Genomic DNA, 21,971 nt, shown 5'->3' on the forward strand with positions numbered 1-21,971 from the left:
CAGTAAAAAATTAACAAGTGCAAAAATTGAGTGTAATGAAGATGTGAATGTTTTGTTGGATGTGCGGGCACTTGAGAAATGATAAGATCAAGAACGAGGATATCTGAGATAAAGCAGGAGTGCCTGCAATTGAAGTTACGATGAGAGAAAATCGGTTAAGGTGATTTGGACATGTGAACCGAAGACCTACAGATATTCCAGTTAAAATATGTGACTATGAGACGGAGGTTCAACGTAAAAGGAGTAGATGAAGACCTAGAAAGATTTGGAAAGAGACTTTAAGAAAATATATGGAGCAATTGGAGCCAACGCAAGATAAGACGCAAAATTGAGCTGAGTGATATTCTAAAATTCATACAACCAACCATACTTAGTTTAATATAAAGTTTGGTTGTTGTTGTTATTGTTATTATGTAATAATTATATTAATATTTAAAAAATATAAAAAAACTAAACAGGAGACATAAGAGAAATTTGAGGTGTCTATGAGTCATCCATGTCATTTTCTATCCTTGAAGCCATAATGACAGTGACGCGGACACATAAGAGAAATTGACGTGTATATGAGTCATCCAATCTAATGGCCCCGGCCCACTAACATCTAACAGAATCCTCTCTTGATTCTTTTGGTGATAATTTTAAGGATCCATGAATCGTAACCGTTTATTGTTTATCATGAGATTAATTTTTATCAAATACTGTTTAAGTTTAATTTTAAATAAAAATATTTAAAATAATTTCTGACTGCACGATATACAATGAATGAACACATTCATAAATTTCCAAAATCCTCGCAATCAAGATTCGGATTCCACTAACATTAACCACGTTTGCATTTTCACAGCCAAAGTAGACAGGGCCCACATGTGGTCTGTCACATCCACGTGGAGTTTCCGGTCCAGACTTGGATTGTCTGCCCTCCCATTTCGGTGCCCTTTCCGTGCCCTCGTGTTTTGTGTGGTCACGGTTAAGCCACGTCAACATTTTATATTGTTTTTTTATAAAAATAATAAAACAAAAAGAAATAGTAATATAAAACGTTGACGTGACTTAACCGTGACCATACAAACAGAAGGACACGAGGAGGGCACCGAAATGAGAGGATAGGCAATCCAAGTCCTTCCGGTCCATGTAGTTCTCGGATTCCACTTTGACTATATCAAATTCTAGTCGTCAAGCTTTCGTCCTGGTCAAACCAAGCATGCAATAACTCATTATGATTTGAACAAGTTCATAAAGTACTATTCACTGAAAAATAAATAGCTTTTATTATTTTCAAATAATAAAGATTTTTGTTAGGTTCGAATGAAATTTTTTACTTTGGATGTGAACGTTTTGAATAATAATATAAGCTCAAGCCAGTTTTATGTATAAAAACCATCATTACATGATACAAAATCAACCGTTGTGAGTTGATTGATTAAAATCACAAGTAACTATCGCAAACGTTACTAACCTTAGTTGTTGTCTAAAGAAAATAACTTAATAATATGGAACTACTAACATCAGTAATATTTCGGTTTCTTTTGTTTTTAAATATTGAAAACTACCATATAAAATCATCTTGACATAATTTAATTTGGGGACTTAATGTATTTTGTTTGCTTCTTGTTGTTTGTTACCAATCTCAATTGGTAAACGTAAGCAATTTATGGATGTCAAATAACGTAACGTTTCTCAAAACTGACATAAATGTAGTAAATAGTGAGAAGTTTGAAAATTGTAGTAATGATGCAAATATGGAAAACCAAATAAGTCATGTACCACATATGAGGCTGAATCAAAGGTCAGATACAGAAAGTCAAATGCGAAAATTATAGCAATGATTTCTTAACTTTAAGCAAATTATAGAAATGGTCTTTAAACTTGAACTCTATTGAAACAATAGTCCCTTAATCTTGATTTAACGAATTAAACGATCAATAATCACGAATTTTTAATTGAGTTAAAATTAAAAAACGATTATAATCTTCAATAGTAACAGAAATGTAGCAACAGACCAACAGTTCAACGTGTCTTTGCTTGCACGGCTTGGAATTACAAGGACGATAAGGTGGGGTTTCCTTCCCTTCTTGCATACGTCTCTCTCTCCTTTTCCCACACAAAAGTCAAAACTTCTTATGCCACCGTTACTCATTTCCATTATTTAATCTCATCCGTCCATTAATTCTTCATCCACAAAACATTTCTCAAAATCATTTACGAGGATAGAATAAATTCGAAACACAAATTAATACATCACGTATTATAAATAAAAACATAATTTATATGTTTTACTCTATGTTTATTTTCCAATTGTCTCTTTAAAATTACCGCAATAAATAGTGTATCTCTTTGAATTCGATTCACCAAAAAATCTATCTACCATGACGTGTTTCAGATACATTAAAAAATTTTCTTCTATAAACAAAAGAAATTATTTTATTGAACATGACGCACGATGAACCGACATGTACCTCAGAAACTCTCAGGTAATTAAGTATGTAAAATAAAAGCTGAAAGAGAGAGGAGGAGCCAATAAACATCAGCATCCACCAGCACCAACACCACTGGTCCACCACCATGGATAAATAGATAGATGGATTGTCGAGAGATAAATACACAAATACGTACAGAACACACCTAACAAAACACCAAACATATATTCCCGACAACAGCACCACTACCACCGCCGCGGCGGACTTCCACATCCGCTGCCACCCGCGCCACGTCACCGCCGCCGACATGGGTGCCGCAGAGCCTGTAACACAACCCATCTTTCTCATTTCTCATTCCTGATTTTTAATTTTTCTCTTTGCTGTTAATTTGCTCTGTTCATTTTAATTAATGTCAAAAGGTCTGAGCTTTGCCATGGCGTGCAGGTGGAGGAGAGAGAAAGAGAGGAGCTTGAGGAGAGAGAGGAAATTGGGAGGAAGGAGGAGGAGGAGCAGGGGGTGAGAGATGTTGAGCAAGGGGAGATGGGTTTTGAAGAACAGGCGGTGGGAGCTCAGAGAAATATTAATATTAATTATGGAAATAATAATATTAATCAGAACGAGAGAGAAGGAGATGTTCATGTGTCAATGCTGCGGAGGCTGAATCCAACAAACCCTTTGAGAATTGTAATAAATAGCAAAACCAGAACTGCAACTCCGCCACCGCCGCCGTCTCGGATCTCTAATATCAGAGGCGGTGCTACTGCTACTCCTACTCCTTCTCAGTTCTCCTCCCACACTAACAGTCCCCAGCATTCTCAGCCTCGTTCTACACCAACCCCACAAGTAAGTTTTCTTTTTCTTCTCTTTTTTTCTTTCCCATTAAAACAAAAATAAAAGTTTTTAAGTGATGTTTAAGAAAGATTAAACAAAGATATCTCATTTTTGTTCTTGAAAGTTTGAACCATATTAATTTATTTCTCTAGATATCTTATCTTTAATCATTTTGGAAAGGAAATGATACAAGCTATTTATCTGGTAGAGCATGGATTTTCTGGGGAGAATTTTTGAATTAGCAATCTGATATTTTGATGGGTTTTCCCTCAATTTTTTGGTCAGCCATCCATCACAACACTGAATTCCAGGAAATTCACCAACAAGATATGTTTGTTCCTGTTTATTTTTCACACGGTTGCCGCCATTGGGCTAGTCGGTTTTCTTCTTTTCCGGGGAGTTCAGGGGCTGATAGAATCATCAGACAACAAGGTTAAAAGAGCCGAGAAACGAGTGTTGAAGTTTTTTCTACCACAAGTCGAAGCCGCTTCTTTTTTAAGCATTACTCTTGCATTTGCATGGCAAAAGGCAGTGAGGCTATGGCCGATGTTTTTTGTTCACTTCATACTATGGACCACTTTTCTCATGTCTCTATCTGCCGGAATTCTGCTAATTTGCTTCCAAAAGCCTCCCACCAATGGCGTCGGAGTCTGTTTTATTGCCTTCGCAATAGGCAACGGCTTATATGCTTGTTGGATCACACATCGGATTGGATTTTGTAGCAAGATATTGATCAAATCGCTAGAACCAGTATCAAAGTTCCCCGATTTGAATCAACCCACTTATTGGATGCTTGGGGTCGGATTTCTGTGGATGTCCCTGTGGATTCTAGCTGTGATTGGAGCCCTGAATTTCTACTTTCCTCCATTGATCATAATTTTATTGGTCTTGAGCTTAGCTTGGACAACTGAAGTAATGAGGAACGTTGCAAATATAACCGTCAGTAGGGTAATTTCTCTGTATTATCTCAGAGGAATGCAGTCTAATACTCAGTTTTGCTTCCAAAGAGCCTTGAGTAAAAATCTTGGAAGCGCTTGTTTTGGATCTCTCTTTGTTCCTGCAATTGAAGCCCTGAGAATTGTTGCTCGGGGTTTAAATTTACTCGAGGGGGAAGATGAGTTCATGTTTTCTTGTGCACATTGCTGTCTCAGAGTCATGGAGGGCATCTTCCGATATGGCAACGGCTGGGCCTTCGTGCAGGTACGCTTATAAACCATTTTCTTTTGACTTTGTGAACCCATTTGCATATCATAAATGGGGTAAGGCTAGCCGACATTCACCTCTTCCAGACCCTGCGTAAAGCGGGAGCCTTGTGCACTGGATACGATCAATATTTCAATAACACAATACGACTGCACTGCTGTTTGTATATCGTGTTTGAATAATTCGGATAACAAATTATGCTGACATCTAACTTTGTCTGCTACTTATGTCGATGAAATCATCTCGAATGTCAAGTAAGATCATGATTGGCTATCTAGTTTTTAGAATGATTCAAAACGTCTGCATATACTTTATTACTCACCACCATGATATTTTTCACCCATAATTCTATCTAAAACATTTGTTTAGGTCTATCTTGTGGTCTCCCCGTATTTTTGAATTACTTACGCTGCAGTCGCTATCTAAATCCTAATTTTCAATTGCAAGTCTTGAAATTTTATATGAAATCCATCTCCGGTCACTGTTTTAACACTAAATTATAAGAAGGTAAACTTAATTATTTTAATTAAACCAATTGCTACAGATAGCAGCCTACGGGAAGGGCTTCGTGAGGGCGTCGCAAGACACTTGGGAGCTCTTTGAACAGCAAGAAATGGAACAAATTGTTGATTCCGACATTACCAGCTCAATCTGCTTCCTAACGGGCGTCTGCAGCGGCTCTATCTGTGTCATAGTTGTGGCGGCTTGGACCGCTAGAGTGCACCAAAGTTTCACAGCCGCCATTTCCCTCCTTTCATTCTTCATTGGATACCTTATGGTTGGCGGCCCCTTCTTGACCAGTCTCTTTTCACTCTATTATTCATTTGATGCATATAAACCATGTGATCAACTTGTTAATTCTTTAATCTTTGTTGCTTATTAGTTAATCAAATACCTAATTAACCTAACCAATTTCTTTTAATTTTATGCTTGTTCAGACGAGGATAGCCATGGCACTACCACATGCTTGTGTTGGTAGTTACTTTGTTTGCTACGCAGAGAATCCAGACAACAGATTGTTCGACAACACAATCAAGGATCGCCTCGCTTTGATGAATTCCGGTCGAGATGTAGCCGTTCCCACACCTCGAGTCCCCCGCCGGTCTGCAGCAAGGTAAAGCATGGATAGTCACACTGCCATTAACTCCTCAAGTCCCCTCACTCCTTGTAGGAGTTCATCACCACCATATACTCTCTCGCGTAAAAGTATGGAGGATGTGTTTGGGAAGTGCACTCCAATGGTACGACACTATCAGGGCATCGGATATAGTTCGGACGAAGTTTTACGTGTGAGTTATATAGAACCTTCTTCTTGAAACATGTACGCGAGGCCTGTCATGTAACAATGAGGCCTCCGTACATATGTAACAATGGCTCATACATTTATTTTCCGGATACTGTCCTCGGAAACTCGGACTCGAGGAATCGGCCAAATGAGCTCAAGTTACAAATTTCCTACAACTGCTACAAGAGTGATATAGTGGCGGTGGCGACGGGGGGTGGTGGTGACGATGCAGATAATTTTGAATGAGAGGGTTGAAGTTGTTGAACCATTATTGGAAGGAACATGGGGAGCCCACTGACTGAGATTCCATTAAACAATGGGCTAAAAGATAAATGTCTCTTCGTGCTGTCCATTTTGTATGGTATATACTTTTGGCATATGAATATGCTTCACCCACCATTATTTCTTCTGTAATTATTCATTATTTAATTCTCTGCAATCTCTTAATTTTTGTAGATATCTTCTCGAGTTTCTCATCTTTTATGGTAAAAAATACTGAAACTCAGAGTTTATCTTTATTAAACTAATGCACATACTGCCCTAGGTTGGTTGGTTCTATGAAGGGGTGGTGCTACTCACTCTTTTTCACTTTTTATAGATTTCTTAATTTTTGGTTGTCGAATTTAATGAATTAACGAAAATCAAATGACAGAAATGAACAAAATTTGTAGAAGGTATAAAGAGGAGTGAATAGTGTCTCCTTAAAGAAATCGAGAAACAAATCCTGTTTAGGGTTTTCTTTGAGAATTTATCCAACTTTTTGAGCCTATAGTATTTTTTATCAATTTCTTATTCCTTTTCCATGCTTGCATGAGAGAATTTTTTAGTGTGATGAAAATACGATTTGGTATATTGAGAGTTATCATACCGAAGGAAGAATCTCTCTCACATGAGAGTTGGGACGATGAACTACCCAAAGAAGTAACCCTTGTTTATTAAACAATTAGTAAATCACCCTCTGTCCAACAAACGGTTTTGCAAATTTAAGACATAAGTATGGTCATTTTTGTATTAAGTTTGATAATATTTTTGAAGAAGTTATACCTGTGATTACTTTTGAAATGTATGGTTGGTTAAGCATCGGTTGAGAATCTTCTCTCCATTGTGTTTCGATTTCAAACAAACAAAAACAAGTGATTGAAGTATGCGCAAACATGTGGCTTTAACAAAAAAGAGAGCAAAAATCAAATGATTGGATCTTAAAAAACATGATAGTTTCCTTCCCTTTGTTTCTCACTTGTGCTTTCATTAGAGGAAACTTTACTTTTTTCAGAAAGAACCAATTAAAACACTCACTATTGCCTTGTTATGGTGGCAAGCACTCAAGGGAGAGTGCCAAAACCATGATTGGATTGGATAGTGCTATTCAGTATTCACACATCTATTTTTATTCCCCACAGATCCTTATTAATACGGTGCCACATGAATTATGATATAAACCCCCAACCTCCGTCTCCTTCACTACCTCTCCCATTCGACCGACTCCGGCCCACCCTTGACCCAACTTCGATCCACAGCCCACACCCACCCATCCCAAACCAGCACACATTCCCCTTTGCCTCTTCGATCCAAGCCAAAGCATAAAATGCGCTAAATCATATGTCACGTCATTACGCTAACATAAAACTTGACATAAACTGAAACTTCGTCGAAAATTTGCTCATATTTTTCCATGGTCTAGTAAGACACGAAGTAGATGATAAGAATAAGAGATGATATTCCATGACAATTCCTCCTTTGTTTTCTTGTAGGGTAGGGTAAGGGTAGGGCTAGGGTAGGTGCCATCCATCTAACCTTTGCTCTTTATATTTTTATGGGTAAATCGCCAAAATGGTCTCTGAGATTTGCATAACTCATCACTTTGGTCCTTGAGATTCCAAATCGATAAAAGTGGTCCTTGAGATTGTCCATCATCCATTATTTTGGTCATTCCATTAAAAACTCCGTTAAGTGTCTCGGAGCTTTTGGCCGGAAGTTTAGGCAATTTTCAAAGTTTCGTAACTCAATCGTTTTTTAACCAAATTCGACCCATAATATATTAAAATGAAGATAGGAAAGTGTATAATAAGATTATATCTATTTCAAAGCCCAATGGTTGCAGGAGATGGCCGAAAAATAGCCTCAATGTTGACTGGTTTGAGTGAAAACTTGAAAACTCTTCAGAAACTGGGTAAACTTTAAACATTCATAATTTCTTCAATACTCAACGAAATCAAGTGATTCACAAAACGAAAATCATACTTCTCGAGGAGACGAAGAGAATGATACCTTTTTCGACGGCTAACTCGCAATGCTTTGTCCTGAAAACGGACAACCACTTTCGAGCTGTTTTCCGGCCAAACCATGGTGAGTTAGCCATCAAAAAAAGGCACCATTCTCTTTTTCTTGTCGAGAAGTATGATTTTTGTTTTTGAATCACTTGATTTTGTGGAGTATTGAAGAAGTTATGAACATTTAAAGTTTACCCAGTTTCCGGCGAGTTTTTAAGTTTTCACTCGGACCAATCAACTTTGAGGCTATCTTCCGGCCATCTCCGGAAACCATTGGGATTTGAAATAGGTATAACCTTATTCTACACTTTCTTATCTTCATTTTGATATATTATGGGTCAAATTTGGTTAAGAAACGATTGCGTTACGAAGCTTTGAAAATTGCCCAAACTTCCAGTTAAGAGGTTCGGGACACTTAACGGAATTTTTAACGGAATGACCAAAATGATGGATGGTGGACAATTTCAGGGACCACTTTTATCGACTTGGAATCACAGGGACAAAAGTGATGAGTTATGCAAATCTCATGGACCATTTTGACGATTTACCCTATTTTTATTTCAATCATAAAAGTAAAGGGTTTGATTAGGAAAAAAAAAACTTGATATATCACACGTGTGACATTATACTATTAGAGGGATTTATACTATAAAATGTAGTGATCACACTCACCCACCTATTTCAAAATTATCCATATCTTTCCTTCATAAAAGTGTTTTGCTTTTTGCTACGTAAATGAGCGAGTCTTGCTAGCAATTTTCTTGTTTGTTTAAAGCTGCATCCCAATTTCATTGCCTCAACTTAAGACCTAAAAAAGAGTAATGTTAGCAATACTAAAATTTTAAACTAAATTTGTAAACTAAATGACGTGTCATTAATAGAAAATAAATATATTAATTAATACTTAAGTAATAATCTAATTATCAACAGCTACGTCATTTATTTTATAAAATTTAATCTTTCTAACTTTATCTTTAAAAAAATTGTCAAAAGGTAGAAGAATATGACAGCCACCAACGTTGGCACAATGCGCACTTCTTAATCATATATTAATTAGCACTCAGACTATTCCCAGCATGCCAACAATAATAACTATATTAAATTTAATATTAATGTGGCATTGGCATGTACAGATGGAGAGAGGATCCCGCGTGACGATCCCAGACATCTTTATCACATCCGTTCATTGTATATTGTGGGGTCAGTTTTAGTCAGATACTGTTTATATTCAATTTTAAATAAAAAAATTATAATAAATTTTTACCACACGATGTACGATGAACGGATGTAATTTGAAAATCTCTGAGATCCTTACAAAAAGGATCTAGTGAGGATCCTCATTCGTGCAGATGTACTTCAAAAGAAGAAAGTTTTTGCTTAGTCCTCTAAACACCCCTTATTGTTAGATTAGTTTAAATTTCAAAATTCGTGTCTTGAATCAATTAAACTAAAATAATTTAACAATAATACCCATTCTCAAGTTAGTGCATATATATCATCAATGCCCAACTTTGTTGAGTAAGCTATGATAAACTCCACTAGACACATCCTCAATAAGTAGGGGTGGGCACAATCTAGTTCGGCCCGGTTCCACCCTTGAATAGGAACTAGAAAATATCAGCGGTTATGTTCAATGTGATCCCACTTAAATTTATTAATAAATCCGTACGGTTTAGTTTACGCAGATTTCATTCGGTTTATGCCGGTTTAAGGTTCTAATCAAAACTATATACATATATTTTATTTTAATCTTCTACTTCAAATACCTTCACATATTTCAACCAAAAATTCAAACAAATTTGAATTCCCACTACTAGATCTTCAAGATTTGTGATTGGAAGATGGAAAGTTTACATACAAATGTAATTAAAAGATAGAAAGCTTCGGATCAAAATATACTACGCTAAAACATGTTGGGAACTAAATACTTCACTCTTCCTATGAGGAGGTAATGAGAGCGTTCTCACCAACTAAAAGCCCGAAATCAACCAAACCAAAGGCCTGAAATTGCAAAAATATCCTCCGAAGAAACCATGCCAGGTCGACCCACTTCACACTTATCAAATCCAAAATCAAACCTGAGAGATTACCCAACAAATCAGAGAAAAGCAATGGAAAACAAGGAGGTAGTGCGAGCACCTAAGCCAAAACTCTACATACCTCCCGACATATACGTGACAACTCGTGTTTACGATCAGTAGGTGCAGCCATTGATTGATGTTGGAGTGAGGGAGAAAGGAGAGGACCCGAGCACATGGGAGATCTGAGACAAAGCTAAGAGCCTAAAAGCAAAACAATCACCTAAGAGGGGGAGAGAAAGAGACGTGAGTGAGCGAGAAGACGAGATAGGGTAGAGAATAAGGGTGAGTTGCCACTGTCCCCTAAACCAAAGGCAGGGGCCAGCCAGTAGGGGGTCGCTTATTGTATTTTTCTCATAGAGCAAGACATATGTCCTCTCACGACGTTTAGGTATCATTTGGTATGCGGATGAAACGGAATGGAACGGGATGGGACAGGACGGGATGAGACGGAACGGAAATGGAGTAAAGATGTCCTCGGATGGAAACAAGGAGGAACAAGAATGAGACAGAGAGGTTATAATTTTGTGTTCCACAAATGTGAAACGAGTCGTTCCGGGGGAGGGTGAGGCAGAACGAAAATTCACCTAAAATTCGTCCCGTGGAACAGCGCGTTCCACCCGTTTTAGGCGCACCAAACGTGTGACGGAACGCCTCATCCCACTCTGTTCCGTCCCGTCCCACGTACCAAACGGTACCTTACTTCCTTACGACAGTTTAATAACAAAAGAAAAAGGTAGAAAGAAAGAAAGAAACCAATAGTCCTACATGAAGAAAGTACATTAGCTATATCATTATATCCAAACTTAACAGCCAAGAGGAGGTAACCTCAACTTACATCGGTGCCAAGGCTGACTTTTCACACTACAACACGTGTTTTCTGCACTGTTCCCTCTTTCCAGAAACAAACTAGTTATTCTAGCACGGCCACAAAAACTTGAACGGAGCCCTAACTGGTGTAAAAGATTTCAGTAGGAACTTCTTATTGCGTGGGTGCTCATTTCAGAATGTCAGTTGAAAAAGATCCTATTTTCTATTTGAACTCTTTGCCCGCTGCATAGATACAAGCTTACTTGCATTAGTGATTTTCCGTCAACACTATTATTTTATATGTGACCATTTTATTATCCTAAACTTTACCGGAGCAGTTTAGTCATTCGACACCTCACAGTGCGGAAAGAAATCCACCATCAGGGCAGATTACTAAGGTGATTAACTACTTAACGTAAAGACTAAGCTCTGATTTAAAACATTGCTCAACAGCAACTCATGTTCAAAGAACAAGTGCCCAAAATACAAAAAAATATCCATTCCTCTCCCTTTCTGAAAAGCCAGGCAAAGAAGGATAGCTAATCATCAAACAATTTAACTTCAGACACAATCTCACACTTCAAATACTACTGTTTATCATTTTCATTATTAAAACTCGTACCTTGTATGGCAAGGATGTGTTTCTCTCAAGAACAATATATAAATTGAGGTATGTATATATGTACATATGCACACTACAGAAAAGAGTAGTTCGTAACCAGTATCAAAGTCATTTTGGGCACAAAAGCACCGGTTCCACCTTAATGGCTAGGCTAAAGGGCGAGATGCGGGTTTAGTGCAGTGTGGGACTGTGAGAGTGGTTTGTTAACTTGCTACTTATGAGAAATGCTATTGTGATTCAGCACTCCATCAAATTACGAGAAAAACTATTTGTATACGACTCAAAAATAAATTGAGTGACATAAACCAAATTGCCAAACGGTAGACACTACGAACAGAAAATAAACATGAAATTACAACATAAATCACTCATTTCAGAGCAAGTATTAAACATCAACAACTTATAACAAAAACTACGAAAGTTCCGAATCCTCAAATGCATTTGTCAAATTGCAGTACAAAAACTAAGCATCAAAACCATAGATGAAGTAAAACAACCGAAGATATACTGTCCCCAAATAACCCAATTTACCTCTCTCACTCTCATGCCGCTTTGGCCTCCGCCTTAGCATTCCCTTTATCAACCTTCTTCGCCTCCGCCTTTTCTGGTTTCGCTGCCTCCCCTGAGCAACACCCACCTTCATGATGGTGATGATGGTGGTGATGCCCATGCCCATGCCCGTGCCCGTGCCCGTGACCATGCCCATGCCCGTGACTATGTCCATGCACCTTCTTACCCTTGAGCTCCTTCCTCATATCATACGCATCTTCCCCATCGGCATAGTACTTCGCCTCCACATCATGAATCTTATACCCCAAAGTCCCCGTGTACAAATTGAACGCCGCCCGATTGCTCTTCCTCACGTGAAGCGACACGTACTCCGCCGCGAACACCTGTTCCATAGCATTCTGGGCGGCGCTCATGAGCTTGGTGGCCAGGCCGAGTTTGCGGTGGGTGCGGAGGACGGCGAGGGAGGTGATGTGGCCGTGGCACTCGTTGCTCTCCTCCTCCATCTTGGCGAGGACGTAGCCGACGATGCGGCCGTTGTAGTCTTCGGCGACGTATAGGAGCTGCGGCCATGAGAGGATGTGGTAGAGGTAGTACTTCATCTGGTAGTTCTCAGGGAGGCAGAAGAGGTTGCAGGCTTGCATCGCCAGGAGGTCGTCGATGGTGGCCTTGCGTATGCACACCATGTTTGGAGCTTCTGGAGTTTCGAGGGTTAGGGTTTTGGGGTGGGAATTTTGGTTTTGGGGAGGAAGAGAAACAGAGAGTGTTTGAGGTCAAAAGAAATGTGGGGGTGTTCGGGCTGAGTCATGGGCTTATGGAATTATACATGGGCTTAAGTCAATACTTTTCAAACAAACAAAAGGTGAAGTGAAATTAAAATTATGGAGGACTATTCAGTAACGTATTACAAATTTTCTTTTAAAACAACTATTTTGTAAAACTGAACAAGATAAAAATGATATTTACATTTAGGGTTGGTAATGGGAGGACTATTCAGGTTGTTGAGGATCCTTGGTTACCTATTCCAAGAACCTTTCGACCTATTTCACGACATCCGGAGATGCCCAAGTTGGTTACCGATATGGTGTCTACTAATGGAACATGGAAACGTGACATCATTGAGAGGTGTTTTAGTGTCGATGAAGCACAAATTATTTTGAGTATGCCGTTAAGCCAGTTTGGGTGTTCTGATCGTCTTATTTGGCACTACACTCGAAATGGAATTTATTCGGTGAAATCTGGATATTTGGTAGCCCGGGAAATGGATAGGAATGGTGAACTTGGTCGGCAAGGAGTAGGGCAGTCTAGTAGGGTTGATAATATGGCTTCGGTATGGAAGAATATGTGGAGTTTGAAGGTGCCTCTGAAGCTCCGTCATTTTGTATGGAGAGGATGTCAGAATATATTGGCTGTTCGTACCAACTTGCAACGGAGAAGGATTCGATTGAGTACTAGCTGCCCATTTTGTGATTGTGAAGAGGAAACCCAGGTACATATTTTTTTTAAATGCTCCTTTGCTCATGTCTTTTGGTTTGGATCTCCGCTCCAATTGGATGCAACTACGGTTGGGGGAGATGACTTTATGCAGTTTTGGGTTTGGTTGTGTGATAAGTATGGTAAGATGGAGGATGCTTGTGCGCTTATGCGTTGGGTGGTATGTGGTTTATGGAGAATATGGAAGTGTCGTAATAGTGTGGTGTTTAAGAAGATTGTGATTGACCTAACGATTGCAATGCATCTATTTCGGCAGCAATAGGAAGATATTGTGGAAAGTGATGAGGAGCTCCTGCCGTGCAAGGTCCTTGGGCAGTCTGGGTGTGGGACGATCTCGAATGGGTGGATTAAGCCACCATTTTGAGTAATTAAAATAAATTGCGATGGTGCCTGGTGTAGTCATGATGGTGTGGGTAGCGAGAGATTTCGCCGGGATTTTTAAAGGTACGGGTGGTGTGGGGAAGGTTCTTTGTGATTCAAGCATCATGGCGGAAGTGGAAGCTTTAAGAATGGCGGTAATGGCTGCAGTGGAACGGGGTTTTGGCTTTGTTCTTTTGGAAATTGACTCCAAGATCCTTGTTGATATGATTCATGGGAAGCTACAACCTGATGCAACTTTGGAAGCTATTTTGTGGGATATTACTACTATTAAGCAACATTTATGTTCTATTGAGTTTCTTTACACTCCTCGTGCCTGTAATGAGGCTGCGCATCTTGTGGCATCTTATGTCACGCGTGTGGGGGATGTACATTCTTGGGATGAGTTAGAGCCTGAGTGGTTGTTTAACACTTTGGCTTATGATGTTAACATTTCGATTCGTATTTAATAAAAGTTATTCATTGACAAAAAAAAAAATATTTACATGATTTAAAAATGCGTCAGGTAGTTTAATCTGGTAATGATTATCAGAATGATAACCTAGAAAATTCGTTTGGTATCAATATCTAAAATGTTAAAAAAATGCTACAAATTTGTGTTTGGCAGTAATGACGACAATGGTGGTAGAGGTGGGCTAGTCATGGGTTTGATGAATTTAAACATGGGTGATGTGAGAGACCAAAATTTTAAACCATGTTTAGTAAATCACATGATGTAGTGACTGATAAATCATAAAAAAAGAAGTTCAAACTCGAAAGCAACAAAGCAACGGATTAAGAACTAGTGCGAAAGCGGTTGCACGTTACATTAATTGATCTAAAAAGTTTGTTTGCCTAACATTTTTCTTTAGGCTTATTTGTCGATTTCCCCCTCGAACTTGTAAGGCGCTGCCAATTTCCCCCTAGACTTTAATTTTAGACAATTACCTCTCTAAATTCTTATAATTAGCCAAATTCCCCCACGTGGTTAGATTTCCTAATTTTTCATCTGATATTCCGTCCATCATGAACAAAAACGTCTTTTTACAGGTAGACTGACTCGCTCAACTCAACTCACCACAATCTCCTTCTCCTCCGAATATCTTACGAGCCCTTTTCATTTTCTATGCTTCTCTCTCCAAAGAATACAACAGATTACACACAGAGCAATAAGAAATGCCACTCCTGCAAAATTCCCCACCGAATTCGACAATTAAGTCCCATTTCCAATTCTTTCCACCCCACGTCTCTAAACCTCAATCTCTCTCCCAAAACCACCTCCAAAAATCTACTTCCACCAATTAACACCCAAATCCCAACATGCCCACCACCTCATGCTTATTTTCTTTGCAACCACCCCACCAACACCCATCAATTTCCACTTTTACCCATCTTTTTCCCCCTATTTCCCACAAACTCCCGCATCCCTCAAACCCAACGCCACTTCCACTCCTCGACCCCATGACCTATTCACCATTAACTCCTTCACACCCTCATCCCTCCAAAACTCTAGAAACCCCCTTCCCCTACCGCCCTCTATGTCACTTCACTTCGGTGTGACCCCAATTCCAATTCCATGGTCCCTCGACGTCTGCCATTGCCTTCTAGCTTCTACCTCCCCCGTCGACTTCTTGCAGAGGTTCGAGAATGACCAGAAGATCGTGCTCCCCAACCTCCACTTCCAGAAACTCTGCATTCAACAGTTACACCTCTTTTGCCAAATCGTCAACCCTGATGCTCTCTCTTGATCAGTTTGGCTTTGGTAAGTGGCCAAATTACTTTTATGCCCGTAGAATTTTTTGGCGTTGACAGAGATGGATGGAGTATTTGATGGAAAATTAGAAAATCTTACAGTATGGGGATTTCAGCCAATTATAATAGTTTAGAAGGGTAATTGGCTAAAATTAAAGTTCATAGGGAAAATTGATAGCGCCTTACAAGTTTGAGGAGAAAATTGACAAATATCTCTTTTATTTAAGGTCTTTGATAAATCATTAAAAAAGAAGTTCAAACATTAATTGATTTAAAAAGTTGGCCTGCCTAACATTTTTTTTTTTCAAACATGAGCTTAAAGTCTTTACTTTTCAAATAAATTCAAGGGTAAATTACATAGTAACCCCTCATGTTTGAGGTCTATTAGAACACCATACAACATCTTAAAAACATTTCACTTTCATACCTCACGTACTGTTTTATTTCAAAATAATACCTCCGTTACATTTTCCATCCATTGATCCGTTAAGCGTTGACGTGGCTTCCACATTTGTGCCACGTGGCTGCCCAATGTGTGCCACATGACAAAAAATATAATTTTTTTAATTTAAAAAAAAAAAACCAAAAACAAAAGCTAAAACCTTATTCCCCTCTTCCTCCTCTCTAAACCCCGCAACCCCCAAACCCAGAAACGTATCTCCCCTCCTCCTCCTCCTCCTCCTCTCATCTCTTCTCCCCCCATCTTCATCTTCTTCCCCCTGCAACCTAGAAAGAAAAAAAAGTCCTTTAGTTCGTCTTCCCCACCCCTCCTCCTCCTCCTCCTCCTTGTCCTCCTCCTCCTCCTCCTCCTCCTCCTGTTTTCTCCCTCATCTTCATCTTCTTCCCCCTGCAACCCAAAAAAAAAAAACCCCTTCAGTTCGTCTTTCCACCCTCCTCTTCCCCTATCTTCTCCCCCATCTTCATCTTTTCCCCCCCCACCCCCCAGCTGCGACCCAGAAAAAAAAAAGAAAAAAACAAAAACAAAACTCATATCCCGTTTACGCCGGGTTCGTGAGGTGAAGATGGGAGGAATGGGTGTTGGATTTAAGGAGTGGTGTGTGTAGAGGAGGGAAGAGGGTGGGTGCGGAGGGAGAGATGTGGGTTTCTGAGTGTTTGGGGGGGGGGGATAATCGAGAATGAAGGTGGGGTGGGGGGGGGGGGAATAATTGGTGAGGTCAGTCACGGGAGGAGGGGGAGGGTGGGGGTCAGTCGTGGGAGGAGGGGGGAGGGTGGGGGTCAATCGCGGCAGCAGAAGGGGGGAGGGGAGGGTGGGGGGGGGGGGGGGAATAATCAGCAGGGAGTGGGGTGGTTTTTTTCTTCCTGGGTTGGGGGGTTGCGAGCATTTGTTTAAGCTTTTGTTCTTTCTTTTTTTATTTAAGAATTTTTTTTTTTTAAATTATTCTTTTTGCCACGTGACTCACATTTGGCAGTCACGTCAGCGCTTAACGGATCAATAGATGGAAAATGTAACGGATGTATTATTTTGAAATAAAACAGTACATGAGGTATGAAAATGAAATGTTTTAAAGATGTTGTATGAGGTTGTACTAGACGTCAAATCTGAGAGATTACTATATAATTTACCCTAAATTAAAAACAAAAAAAAAGTGTATTCGTCGATTTTTAACCTGAACTTGTACTACACTACTAGTTTTACCTTTGAATTTTATTTTCCTCGTAATTGATCTAACTTCTCATTAAAACTGTATCATTTAAAGAAGGAAAATAACAAGAAGTAATGTTGTAACCGGCATGTGACTGTTTTGAGCAGAAAATTGGATGAAATGCGCGAAGAGGAAAAGATGATTATTTGTGAGAAATTGGCTAAGGTTCAGGTGGAATTCAAAATGGTTCACAAGATCAATACGGATGGCCAAAAACTTAAAAAATAGAAACATGAATACCGACTCTCCAAGATAAAATTCTTCAATCTGACATTCATTTTCAATACATCATCATCTGCAATTTCCAGTTTCGATCGTTTCTTGTCAATCGGTTCAGTTTTGGAAACGTCAGTAAACTCGACCTGTCTTTCTCGAGGACTAGATGGAAAACAAGTTTGTATTTCATGATCAAGAATTTGTTGTAGTTTATAGTACAAGAACAATAAAATAAACTCTGTACATGTACATTAGCATGAATATCATACATATCCTAACAAAAAACAAAAGGGTGGCCGGTCTTAGTCGAATTTCCAGATTCTGATATACCTACCCCAGATTCTGATGTACTTACCTTAGTGCGCGGTGATAACTTCCTCATCCGAACAGTCAAACACGTAATGGGAGGTCGTCTGGTACTAAAGAGTGCTCTCAATGGGGGTATCTTCCGAAAGCCTTGTTCCTCTCATTCTTTGGGTAGCCCCAATCGTGTTTCGAGGACTTGAAGATAAATATCCATCCATGACGCATCTTCAAATTACATCACCTGTGTTCTGGTTCAGAAAACGCAGCATTCCGTCTAGTCCACCAAATGAGTATACCCTATATGGACTCACTCGTGTCTCCCATAAACAGCTCATTGTCCTGAATCATACAATATAACAGAAGAACAGGGTCAATTAACATACAACTCTATTACGTCATCTGTTACTGTCAAAACAGTGAAATAAAAGGGTGAAGACAGACCAAACAAGGACATAAAGGTTAAGTAATTAGTGTAAACCTTGTATTCGAAATTGTAACGAAGTGCAACATGGAAACGGATACAACATAGACTTTCATCAAGCTAAAGTACGAATTAGTTTAACCAGGCAAATTAAAATTCTTAAAATGGCATTTGAAGTCATATTTCATACCTGATGTCCCAACGTAATGCATATCCAGCAGCCGATCCAGCAAATACTAAGTGAGAACATGGGTTGAGACTTTGTTTAGAATATTGATATACCGTAAGTGCCAACACTTCCAAACAACTGCAATCAAAATCCCTATCTTCCACACCAATTTTGTTAATTTCAGTCCTTTAATCCTCTATAATTCATTCGATCCGACAGTCCAAAATCGAAAAATGTGTAAAAAAATAAAATAATTTGTGTGAATGGCACCACACACTAAACAAATGTCAAATGGGGAAAGGAAGGAAGAGGAATACATACAACATGATAGCTACAAACGTTGGCATTAGGCACACTTCTTAATCATATATTACCACTCAGAGTATCAGACTATTCCCAGCATGGCAACAACTTACTGTATCATAATAATAATAATATAATATATTAATTTAACATTAAGTTGTGTGATACTCACCCCTTATTAATTGCGGTTAGATTAGTCTAAATTTTGAGATCCGTGTCTTAGATCAATAAACTAAACTAATCTAACGGTAACTAATGGGAGGTGAGCACAAAATGCACTTGCAAAAAAAAAAAAAAGAAAAGAAGATTATTGGCAAACAAAAATCGAATTTAAATTTAGAGTATCTATACTAGTTTACCTTGCTTGTTGATATGTCTCCATCCTTTGTAGAAAACTTGGGTGAGACCTAGCTTGCCATTGTATCATGTTTAAATTTACCTAATCTTCTAATATTAACCATTGACGATGACCTATGGTCATGATTTAATCTTGTTTTGCCCTAAGGAATTAACATTAACGTCTTTACTTTTACACTAAGGCTGCTCAAATGTGTGGAAAAGCTAAATACTTTACTCTTCTCCGAAGGAGGAAGAGTTACAAGATGTGTTACACAAGCTAAGCAAATAATTACAGGAAACCTAATTATAGGGGGTAAAAAGTAATCTAAGCCGAGCAAGGCTCACATCAACACTCATCCTCAAGTCGGTGCATAGATATCACCAATGCCAACTTTGTTGAGTGAGCTATGATAAACTCTACTAAACATATCCTTAGTAAGAACATCTATAAGTTGATCCTCTGACTTTACAAACAAAAAACAAATTAATTAAGCATCTAGTTTCTCCTCGATGAAATGTTAATCCACTTCAATATGTTTAGATTGATGTAAAAAGAGAGGATCATGATCGGCCTGCACGATACCAGGCTTAAACATGTTGGAAACGAATACTTCACTCTTCCTGTTTAAGATCAGTAGCTGCAGCCATTGGTTGATGTTGGAGTGAGGGAGGAAAGAGAGGACCCGAGCACGTGGGAAATCTGAGACAAAGCTCAGCGAGAAAAAGACGAAGCTAAGAGCCTAGGAGCAAATACCACAAGAGAGGGAGGGGGAAGGGGTGAGAGAACCGAGAGGGTGAGAAGACGAGATAGGGTAGAGAATAAGGGTGGGTTGCCACTGCACCCTCAGCCAAAGGCAGGGGCGGCCAGTAGGGGGTAGCTTCCTGTATTTATCGACACTATTAGAGCTCTGTTCCAGTGCATAGATAAAAGATTACGTGCTTTTAGTGATCTTCTATCAACACTATTATTCTATGTGTGGCCATTTCCTTATCCTAATCTTTACTCAATCAGTTTCACGAGCAAAGAAATCCACCATCAGGCCAGATTACTTAGCTGATTAACTATTTAACATAAATACAAAGCTCTGATTTAAAACCATTGCTCAGGAGCAACTCATGTTCGAAGAACAAGTGCCTAAAATAGAAAAAAAAATTCATCCCTCCCCCTTTCTGAAAAGCCAGACAAAGAAGGATAGCCAAGCATCAAACAATTTAACTTCAGACACAATCTCACAATTCAAAAATTACTGTTTTTCAATTTCATTATTATAGCTAGTATCCCGTATGGCAAAGATGTGTTTCTCTCAAGAAAAGTAGTTACTTGACCAATACTACTTAAATACATACATACATATACATGTGCATAAGCACACTACAGAAAAGAGTAGTTCGTAATCCACCATCAAAGTCACCTTTGGGCACAACAGCACCCGTTCCCCCTTAAGGGCAAGGCTAAAGGGCGAGATGCGGGTTTAGTGCATTGTGGGAGTGTGGGTTTGTTCACTTGCCCAGCAAAAAAATAGTAATCTAAGCTAGTTTTCCTATCTATTCCAGTATTATTCGCAACTTCGGCCTCTAATAGAATTCAGTACTAGATGTTAAGAGCATGTGGTACGCATCATCAAATGGAACAAACTCGAAGAAAAAACATAAATCGTTTATCAATGCATAACGACTGTTATGATTCAACCCTCCATCAAATTACAAGAAAAACTATTTGCATACGACTCAAAAATAAACAAAACCGCCTGATAGTAGACACAACGAACACAAAATAAACATGAAGTTACAACATAAATCACTTAATGCAGAGTAAGTATTAAACATCAACAACTTATTCCGAATCCTCACATGCATTTCTCAAATTGCAATACAAAAGCTAAGCATCAAAACCATATGTAAAGTAAAACAACGGAAAATACACTTCACCCCCCCCCCCCCCCCCCCCCCCCCCAAAAAAAAAACCCAATTTACCTCCCACTCTCATACCGCTTTGGCCTCCGCCTTAGCATTCCCTCTCTCGACCTTCCTCGCCTCCCCTGAGCAACACCCACCTTCATGATGGTGATGATGGTGGTGATGCCCATGCCCATGCTCGTGCCCATAACTATGTCCATGCACCTTCTTCCCCTTGAGCTCCTTCCTCATATCATACGCATCTTCCCCATCGGCATAGTACTTCGCCTCCACATCATGAATCTTATACCCCAAAGTCCCCGTGTACAAATTGCATGCCGCCCGATTGCTCTTCCTCACGTGAAGCGACACGTATTCCGCCGCGAAAACCTGTTCCATGGCGTTCTGGGCCGCGCTCATGAGCTTGGTGGCGAGGCCGAGTTTGCGGTGGGTGCGGAGGACGGCGAGGGAGGTGATGTGGCCGTGGCACTCGTCGCTCTCCTCCTCCATCTTGGTGAGGACGTAGCCGACGATGCGGCCGTTGTAGTCTTCGGCGACGTAGAGGAGCTGCGGCCATGAGAGGATGTGGAGGAGGTAGTACTTCATCTGGTAGCTCTCAGGGAGGCAGAAGAGGTTGCAGGCTTGCATCGCCAGGAGGTCATTGATGGTGGCCTTGCGTATGCACACCATTTTTGGAGCTTCTGGAGTTTCTAAGGTCGTGGTTTTGGTGTGGGAATTTTGATTTTGGGGAAGAAGAGAAACAGAGAGCGATGAGATCAAAAGAAACGTGGGGTTGCTCTGGGACTTTTCCTGGGATCGGGTTGGACCGAGTCATCCATACTTTACAAACAAATTTTAAAAAAAATAAAAAAATTGCAGTCCTACTAGGATTTTGGAGAATCTTAAGGGCTCGTCGAGTAATGTTATTTTTTTTAATAAACGAAATTATCTATAATAAGAAAGAGGAATGAGCTTAATCTAACATTGACTAGTAATAATGTGGTTCAAATTCGTATTTGGCGAGAATCGAA

General features: G+C 39.4%; 3 protein-coding genes and 1 long non-coding RNA gene across 5 annotated transcripts; 1 reads left to right on the plus strand and 3 right to left on the minus strand.

Annotated features, from left to right (window-relative positions):
• Positions 1-2,457: 2,457 nt before the first annotated feature.
• Positions 2,458-6,195, plus strand: LOC126598619 (protein PNS1-like). Of its 2 annotated transcripts, XM_050264989.1 has the most exons (5): positions 2,465-2,742; positions 2,862-3,260; positions 3,534-4,448; positions 4,996-5,229; positions 5,390-6,195. In XM_050264989.1, the coding sequence occupies exons 1-5, from the start codon at positions 2,725-2,727 to the stop codon at positions 5,567-5,569; spliced, it is 1,746 nt and encodes a 581-aa protein (XP_050120946.1). In that variant the 5' UTR covers positions 2,465-2,724; the 3' UTR covers positions 5,570-6,195. The 2 variants fall into 2 exon arrangements, with proteins under 2 accessions (XP_050120952.1, XP_050120946.1); XM_050264995.1 differs by lacking the exon at positions 4,996-5,229 and having other exon boundaries at positions 2,458-2,742.
• Positions 6,196-9,719: 3,524 nt separating this feature from the next.
• LOC126598772 (uncharacterized) lies at positions 9,720-10,592 on the minus strand. The gene is made up of 2 exons (XR_007614961.1): positions 10,167-10,592; positions 9,720-10,084 (listed from the first exon to the last, which is right to left on the minus strand). It is a non-coding gene; the product is annotated as an uncharacterized LOC126598772 (long non-coding RNA).
• A 1,256-nt stretch (positions 10,593-11,848) lies between these two features.
• On the minus strand, positions 11,849-12,805 carry LOC126598707 (N-terminal acetyltransferase A complex catalytic subunit NAA10-like). Its single transcript, XM_050265075.1, has one exon. It carries the CDS (start codon positions 12,707-12,709, stop codon positions 12,059-12,061), a length of 651 nt encoding a protein of 216 aa, XP_050121032.1. The 5' UTR covers positions 12,710-12,805; the 3' UTR covers positions 11,849-12,058.
• Positions 12,806-17,669: 4,864 nt separating this feature from the next.
• LOC126598714 (N-terminal acetyltransferase A complex catalytic subunit NAA10-like) lies at positions 17,670-21,778 on the minus strand. The gene is made up of 2 exons (XM_050265086.1): positions 21,019-21,778; positions 17,670-18,151 (listed from the first exon to the last, which is right to left on the minus strand). The coding sequence occupies exon 1, from the start codon at positions 21,628-21,630 to the stop codon at positions 21,028-21,030; it is 603 nt and encodes a 200-aa protein (XP_050121043.1). The 5' UTR covers positions 21,631-21,778; the 3' UTR covers positions 17,670-18,151; positions 21,019-21,027.
• Positions 21,779-21,971: the final 193 nt, after the last annotated feature.

The sequence above is a fragment of the Malus sylvestris genome, chromosome 2, assembly GCF_916048215.2.
Source record: "Malus sylvestris chromosome 2, drMalSylv7.2, whole genome shotgun sequence".
Lineage (NCBI taxonomy): Eukaryota > Viridiplantae > Streptophyta > Magnoliopsida > Rosales > Rosaceae > Malus > Malus sylvestris.